Genomic DNA, 8,747 nt, shown 5'->3' with positions numbered 1-8,747 from the left:
AAGGTTACAAAATCAACCTAGTAATCATCTTTTGTTCTTGCATGCCAACATCACTCAGATATCAAGGCTAGAATTCAAGGTATTCTGATGCTCTCATACCAAAATACAACTCCCAATTATAAATACTGCCTTGGTTTGTATCTTCTGGTATAGATTAAAACTATGAACATCTTCTCTGAATCATACAACTTCATGTATGCAGGAATTTGGGGCAGATATTTTTAAAGCGATATTATTGTATACTACCAATAGACGTTAAGAATAATTACCTTAAAAGGCTTGGTGCTGTTAATCAGGAATATCAGAACAAAGAATATTTTGTGCATCTGGAGGTTGTCCGTACTTTCTTACGAAACTAATTTAATTAAGACACATTTGATTCATCAGAGACAGAACCAAAAACAATAGATGAACAACATTTCCTATCTCAAACAGAAAAATAGCACCAGATCAGGTTAAGTTTGCATCTACAGGGCGATCAGGTTAACCCTACACTTCATGGAGAACAGAATAAACGGAGTTTAAAATTTACTATAGAAAGCATAACTCAACAGAAATCCTATAGATGTTCCTGCTCTAGGTCATGAACATACACTATTTAAATATGGCAAAATCTGTAGAGACCATATCCTGCATGAATATAGTAAATATTTCTTGATTTATAGTACATTATTGAAGGTCGAACTGTATTAACCCGGAATGGGCATTACACATATATAACAGCTGTGCAGACTTTAAAATAGAAAGACTCATGATGAACATTAGCTAAAAATGTATACCTTCTCATTCATTATTTTTAGACTATACCTTCTTCCTTGACAAGATACCATTCCATACTAAACAAACAAAAACCTTTTTAAACCTCCACCAAAATTGATCTTGTAGGTTTATTAAATACCAGATATCACTAAAACCTGCAGTACAGTTGCTTTATGCTTGTGCAAAACTTAATTTCATTCATCACAGCTATCAAAAAAGTAGAATGAAAAGCATGTGCAACTACAAGCTACATAGTTGAGCAGGATTTTTGTTTAGGTGCACCAGTAAAAAGTGACTCAGCTTCCACAGTGAACACTGAGTATAAAATATAGAATCAATTATGACAGTTAGCAGCCAGTTGCTTTGTGAAGAGGGCAACTGGCTCCAATCTGAATCATTGTCCAGTGACATAGGATGAATGACAGGTCAGCCATGATCAAATTGAATGGTAGAACAGCTTTGAGGGACTGAATGACCTACTCCTGTTCCTATGGTTTCAATTTAAAAAAAAACAGCCATTCAATTAGATCATAGCTAATCTGTCATTCATCCTCAGTCACTGGACTATGATGGTCAGTTTGGAGCTAGTTGCCCTCTTCACAAAGCAACTGGCTGATAACAGTCATAAATGATTCTATATTTTAAACTCAGTGTTCACTGAGGAAGCTGAGTCACTCTTTTTGCTGATGCACCTAAAAAATCCTGCACAACTATGTAGCTTGTAGGTGCACCTAAAAATCCTGCTCAACTATGTAGCTTGTAGTCCTCGGGTTTTATAATCATATTATGCAGAATACAATGGATCTACCTTGTCTGAGAAACAAAGCAGTAGTTATTCAGTCTCTCAGATTTCACACTGCTGTTTGCACAGAACATTTTGCTCAATATACTAATATCTTTTTACTCTGTGAGTAATTAAATACACTGGTTCCTAACTCTGACTGAAGGGACGCTACACTGGTATGAATGCAAACATTTAGGCATCTGAACCATCCCCACACCAGTCAGACATGGCCATTTCAAGGTTTACATATATACAAACATACAAAGATCTAGAACCCTAACAGAACTTCCATACATTGTTAGATCACCGACCTACTCTATTTTTTTTAATAAAGTACATTAGAAACATATTTAGAAAAAAACTACAGTATTCTATAATTGAGAGGCAGCTGTTCTAATTCAACTAAATGAATAGAACAAGTTGCTTTTAGCAGCGATATCCAGAAGAATGGGCCAGTGATAGACCAATGCATCAGTAATTTTCAATTCCTGCCATTCAGACAGTAATTTACAGACAATTTTTTGTCCCTACAAAGAAGAAAAAAATTGTACAATAGATTAGGAGCATGATGAGCTCCTAATAATATGGTTATTCTTGCTATTAAAATTTATTGCCTTTAAGCAGACAGGCTCTAGGGTGTCTTCTATATTTTATTCTTAACACAGATGATTCAGTAACAGGATTATCCTGCACAGTACAACTCTCTGTATCAATTTATTCTTACTATGGTTACAACAAAGTATCTGATACAAACCTGCCTGTGTACACACATTTTAGCAGTTCACATAAAGCTGTGAAACAAACCCTTGGTGCATTTGTAACATTACAAGTTGAATTGTATTGTTTAAATAAATCACGAGTCAGATTTCCAGTCATCTCATTTGCTAAGTATGACCACAAAATACTGATTGTTTTCCCTTTTTATTTTAAATGAAGACACTGAATTATTTAACAACTGGTCCATCATATGGAGGTTAATGGTACGACTTGACAAGTAATGTCTTGAGTGGTATTGAAATTGTAACAGACTAGAATGCAACAAACGATTTATTTAAACAAAGGCTGTGCAACCCAACAATGTCTTATTGCACACATTTCAAATTGAGGGAAAATCCAATAGACAGCTTTTGTTCCGTTATACATCCCTGCTTGTCATTAGTGCTCGAAGTCATCTGAAATTGGGAGCGAGTGATTATTCATGTGGCCATCAAGTACTGTGATCTGAAAAACAAATCACACATCAAAAAAGTTTGACAACCAAGAAATGCCTTTTTAAAGTAAAATATGGTTATACAAATATACAAAATTAGTTTGACAGAAAAGTTGTTAACTGTGTTCTAAAACTGGGCCCCAGAGTTGTTCTTTCCTCCATATTGGTCAGTAAATTACCCTGCATTAATATACTTACTCTTTTAAATAAATGTTATTAATTTTACAAATATTACTACTTTGCAGGGTTTTTCTTCAGACTTTATATTTGTTTATATGAAGTTCAACATGAGCACAACAGGACCATTTTGTACATCCTTAATTATACTCAGATATAGGACTCGTGAAAATAAATCCCATACAAGTTGGATTTTTGCTGCTGTACGTGATCGCTCATCAATATGTTAAAACATTGTGCATTTTTAAAATAAAAAATAGTTCCAGCTGATTTTAAAAAGTTAGTATGGTCCAATATATTGACTTACTAAGTCACTTGAACATGCATGGCCAAGTCATGAGATATAAACAAAAGAATATACCATAAATCAGAAATCTACACAGAATCCAAATGACCCCACTTGAAAATCCTTGCATTCACAAGTAGCACAAATACTCCTTGTATATCAGTTCTACATTACAACTTGAAAAAGAAACCAACATTTTACTCTTTGTACTCAAATGGATTAATCCTGACACATTGATACAGAAGTACATTTTAGCCACAGCAAAACATATTGGAGCACCAAGTTTAGAGACTATACCAGTGATATTAATAGCAAGGGTCTTTACCTATTTTATTAAAATCATAGTGCAATAAATAACTCAGCAGAGTGGAATTTACCATGTGACAGGTCAATGCAACAAGCAATCCATTTAACTATAGCACAATATGTACATGCATAACACATCATCTGTTTTAGATCTTTAATTGTACAGAACAATAAACAGGTGCAGCAAACTGCAATAAATATGCTGCATTAAATAAAGAGGTTGAATTGGAACTTTATAAGCTGTGTGGCTAAATAACAGTACTTCCAGTGAATTTTTGAACCCGTTATAATAAAATTTTAAATTATTAAACTTTTAAGCAAAAGAAAAAAGACAATATTCTAAACATGCATATCCTGCTGGTGTTCATTGCTGTGACAAATGAATGCCTTTCTGCGTAACATTTTGAAAACATTCTTGTTTGTGTTGAGGCAGCCAATAACTATATGTTAATCTTTTGAGAGCTGTGAAGTTAGTCCTCAACATTGCATAGTCCTGTGGCTGAAAACTTTATAATTCCTGAGTTACCACACCACTGACTATCTGCCACATGAGGGAAATCTGTTAGTTTTATGTTAGACTACTGTTAAGAGACATCGCAAGGGAAAATAATGGAAACTGCCTTTCTTTTGGACCAGCACCTCTTGTTGGTTGAACATACAATAGCAAATAGATGAAGAGGGCAAATTTAAGAACACAAAACCTACAATTAATTTTTTCTGGGAGACGATAAAAGCTAAATGCTCCACACCATATTTTAATCCCTGCCATTGCTTTCTATAAGCTAATGTTTATTTTTTTTTGTTGAGGGTCGCAATCCCAAACAATGTTGTTAAGCTCGAGATCTACATTCAGGAATGTTCCAACACAATGTAACAATGAAAATTTCATATCAGATTGATAGACTTTCATTAGGTAAGGGTATAAAGGGATATGGAACCAAGGCAGATAAATGGAGTTAAGATACTGATTAGCCATGATCTAATTGAATGGCGGAACAGTCTCGAGGGGCTGAATGGCCTACTCATGTTCCTATGAAGTAATGAGATGTGGATAAACAATTCACCACATAGAATTCTTGATTTCAATCATTTTATTGTGGATATTTGCTAAGTGGAGAACAGGCACTTCCCTATAAAAAGTGTGGGAAGGCAATCAATAGTAACCCTTAAAATATGGGTCTTATAGTTAAATAGAGCCACTTGAACTTAATCTATGGATAATGGGCCTCTGTCCCTGTACCTCTCTATTACTTTCTGTCAGCAAAAGGGCAAGGACAAGGGTTGGATCCCTCTGTCTGCATCCCACATGGTGAGTTATAGATGGAATAATTACTAGGGAAGTCAGTGAACAGCCATAAGTAAGATAGGCACACTAGCCTAGATTTTCCAAATGGGACTGTCAATTTTGCCAGTATAAATTGGCCAGCCAGGATTGTAAAATGAGCTGGAGTTCTGTTCCACTGGAACTACACCAAATTTAGTACCCGCCTCATTTTCCACCTTCATTTCCAAGTGGGGAAGTGCCTGTCCATTTTTAGGTGGGCACATGAAAATGAGGTGGTAATGACATTATATCAAATGTCCCATTTCTGCTTCATCAGCCTTAGTTTTTGCCAGTATAAAGCAGGCATCCCGAAATGTCCAGATCTTGGAAGCTATGAAGACATTGTATCCGAGTTCCAGCCTAATTTGTGGTCCTTCTGGAATTACAACGGGTGTGTGCCGGAAGGGCCACCAATGTTTGACCTCTATCTTTATCATTCTTCCTCTTGCTCTCGGAGTAGGTGTATATAAATTCAAATTTATAAATCTGATTTAGGACAGTAGAGTCATTTCTGTTGACCGCCTTTGAATCTTTTCTAAAATAGTGATCTCTTTATGAAAGTACTGCAATCAAAACAATGCTCCAGTACTTTTCAAATGCTCAATGCTTTATAGAATGTCAGCATTACTTTCTTAATACTACACTCAATGGATCTACTTGTATTCTTTAATGCTGTAGTTGCCTTGAGCAAGCAAATCTGTGACTTTCTGGCCTCATTCATAATATACCTTATATTAGTTTGGCTTGGATATGGGTTACTTTATATTTTTAAATAATTGGCATTTGTCATTCCTTTGTTCAGTTGCTGTGTCAGTAGATCTCTGAATAGCCCCGCCATAAGGATATTCCAGTTTTAAAACAATTTGATGTCATTCACATTCTATTCACTCATCCAGGCGGTTAGAATATTTCTTCTACCTGGACTTGAATACAATCCATACTGGTTTCATGATTCCCTTGATGTTATCATGAAACACTTCATAGTGATGCTTTGCCTGTGCCAATCTGATGTGTCCTCTCTTTATCGGCAATAAAGATCCTGAACAAAATGAGTCAGGACAGTCTCAACCAAGTTCTCAGTTGATACGAGCCCACAGCACAAAAGTACCAGGATTGAACACTGGTTGGCAGCTTAACCAGAAGAATTCCAAGGATGGATGGTATTAGAAATGCACTGTGGTGCTCATAAGATTGGAATTAAGGCGCACTAGCCTAGATTTTCCAAACGGAACTGTCCATTTTGCCAGTATAAATTGGCCAGCCGGGATCGTAAAATGAGCTGGAGTTCTGTTCCGCTGGAACTACACCAAATTTAGTATCTGCCTCATTTTCCACCTTCATTCCCAGTAGCTGGGGAAGTGCCTGTCCATTTTTAGGTGGGCACATGAAAAATGAAGTGGTAATGACATTATATCAAACGTCCCAATTTCTGCTTCATCAGCCTTAGTTTTTGCCACTATAAAGCGGGCATCCTGATCTGCTAGGTACTGTAGAAAAGGTGGGGTGAATTGAAAAAGCAAAGCAGCTATCAATTGTAGGATGTGATGAAACCTTATTTGTGACTTGTTTTTAGTGCCTCTTTTAAAAAAATATTTTGTTGTTACCAATGACTTTTCCATCTTTTTTGTACCATTTGCTATGGGGCTGCCATTTCTGTCCCCCCCCCCCCCCCCACCACTTCAGAGACGGCACAATGTGTTTTCCAATGCAAATGCTACTGTATCTTTGCTTTTTGGAAGAGGAGGAGCACCAACAGATGGATGCCAGGCTGCTCAAACAGTATCAGAGGCAGATGGCACCTATCTGCTGGTACCCCCAAACCAGAATATACACACCGGTGTGCATATAGCACCAGTTGTTCCAGTTGCAGTGCTAACATATGTTTTACTTCACAGACGAAGCTGCCACCGAGTTATGCTACATGCTACAATCTGACCTAAAACCCAGCTCCATCACAGGCTCCTCACTATCAATGACTTAAATGGTCACAACCTTTTAGCGTTTACACCAAGGAATCATTCCAGACTGCCACCGGGGTATCAATATCATAAGGTAATCAGCTGTGCACAGATGCATCAAATGTGCCATTGATGCAATGTTTGCTGGAGCAAGCAATTTAATTTTCTTCCCAATGAACAATCAACAACAAATGACAGGGCACTGCTATTTTACAGAGTGGCAGGATTCCCAAAGGTCCAAGGAATTACAATCTCATGCTCTCTTCTCAATGCCATCACTTAAATTTAACAAGAAAGGATTCCACTCTCTCAACATATAGCTCATTTGCAACTAGCAGAATCGCATCGTGCAAGTGGTGGGATGGAATATTTATGCTGCTATCCTAGACATTACACCTTAATCAGGGTGTATTCCTACCAAACCACAAATACTGGGCACTGACTCAGCATGGCCACTGATCAACAGGAAACCGTTCTAATGTTACCAATGAGATCAGCGAAGCTTTGCCTCACAGTTATCTGTAACCGACTGCCAAGCCTGCTAAAGCCAGAAGAGGCAGCCCTCTTCAATCTGGCATTTCAGCCCTCCGGGACTGGAGTCTGAGCATATATGGAAGAAAGACAGACGGCCCTCGTGGCCTCTATCATAAGGCTTCCGTTGCAGATGTCTCTGCAGTTGCCACGCACTCCAATGTGGTCTGCAACATACTGCACATAATGCTGATAGATTGCTCCACTTGAGTTGTCATCAGCAGCACATTGTCTGATAGATGATAAAGTCCCCCCAATTGCTGCATCAGTGCTTGATAGTCTGCCAGCATCATTCGTTTAAAAGCAATCAGCAAAAGTTTAAAAAGGTAATGAATATCTTATCTTGCCGTTATCCACCAAATCTGCCCTTTCTACAATCTGCCTCAATAAATTCATTGGGATTATCACAAGTTGTACACTTGTATTGGCTTGGATTTTTAGTATGAGAAACTTGCTCAAATGTGAGTTTCACAAGTATGCTCCCCAATATAAACTTCAAACTACAGGCCTGTCATTGCCATAACATTGCTTGCGACCTTTTTCATAAAGATTATACTCAGATTAGTTTCTTTTTAAGCTTCAACAACTCAACAAGCATATTTTGTGGAACCCACTTTAGTGCAATTTATGACTGAATAGCAGAAAATCACACAAAAAGCACAAAATCTGCATCTCACTCAGTCTCTTAAATTGCTACCTATAGTAAGGAGCTGCACGACACATTCTGTTCAAATTTTCCAACCTAGGAAAACAATTTAGACCTGGTTATTAAACTTTTGAGTAGAAAATGTCCTTTGTGGCTTTCAAAAGTAAATATGGAGATGGAGTCTCACCATTGATGCCAGCTTTCAACGTAAACAGGTTAAAGGGAATTCTGATAAGCATGCTTTAATCTACCTTGAATTTTTTTTAAGCAGTATTTTTGTTTGAACTGCAAGCAATCACAATATCATCAGTGGAACAGCCTTAGAGGATTCACTGCACATATTAGTGCGAGCTAGATGAACTAACACTGGTGGTTACAGCCTTTTACTAAGGGTACTTCAACAATTTTGCTATTTCAGTTGTATACAAAACTAAATTTTTTATTCCCTTTCTTCCTCCACTTGGCATTACACCTGCAAGTCAAGAGGGTCAGTATGCAGCCTGTTAACAGGGTACCCCAATATTCCTTGTATAGGCCGCTAGGGGGTAGTAGAGACTACTCAGTTAAAGCACTCCCTTGTTTTTCCCTCCCCCTTGATGGGAGAAATCACAATCTCCACAGTAAGGGTGGCTAAAGGGGAAATCTGAATGTGTGTAGTTTCTAGGGACAGTCAGGTTAAATACTAAAATATTTATTTAGGAAATTTGGACTATTGGAACCAAAAACATGTTAATTCTACTTTAAATATTCACAGGAGTAAAAAGAC

The 8,747-nt window shown here is 37.3% G+C and overlaps 1 protein-coding gene across 2 annotated transcripts in view; it reads right to left on the bottom strand.

Annotated features, from left to right (window-relative positions):
• Positions 1-2,572: 2,572 nt before the first annotated feature.
• The window catches only part of ergic2 (ERGIC and golgi 2), a 68,681-nt gene continuing 62,506 nt past the window's right edge, over positions 2,573-8,747 (bottom strand). For both annotated transcript variants that reach the window (XM_067999587.1, XM_067999588.1), the window contains one exon: positions 2,573-2,764. In XM_067999587.1, coding sequence (XP_067855688.1) covers positions 2,699-2,764 — 66 coding nt within the window. In that variant the 3' untranslated portion in view covers positions 2,573-2,698. The remainder of the gene's footprint in view (positions 2,765-8,747) is intronic.

The sequence above is a fragment of the Heptranchias perlo genome, chromosome 18 (assembly GCF_035084215.1).
Source record: "Heptranchias perlo isolate sHepPer1 chromosome 18, sHepPer1.hap1, whole genome shotgun sequence".
In the NCBI taxonomy this organism is placed as follows: Eukaryota; Metazoa; Chordata; class Chondrichthyes; order Hexanchiformes; family Hexanchidae; genus Heptranchias; species Heptranchias perlo.
This window is presented reverse-complemented; position numbering and strand designations above follow the sequence as displayed.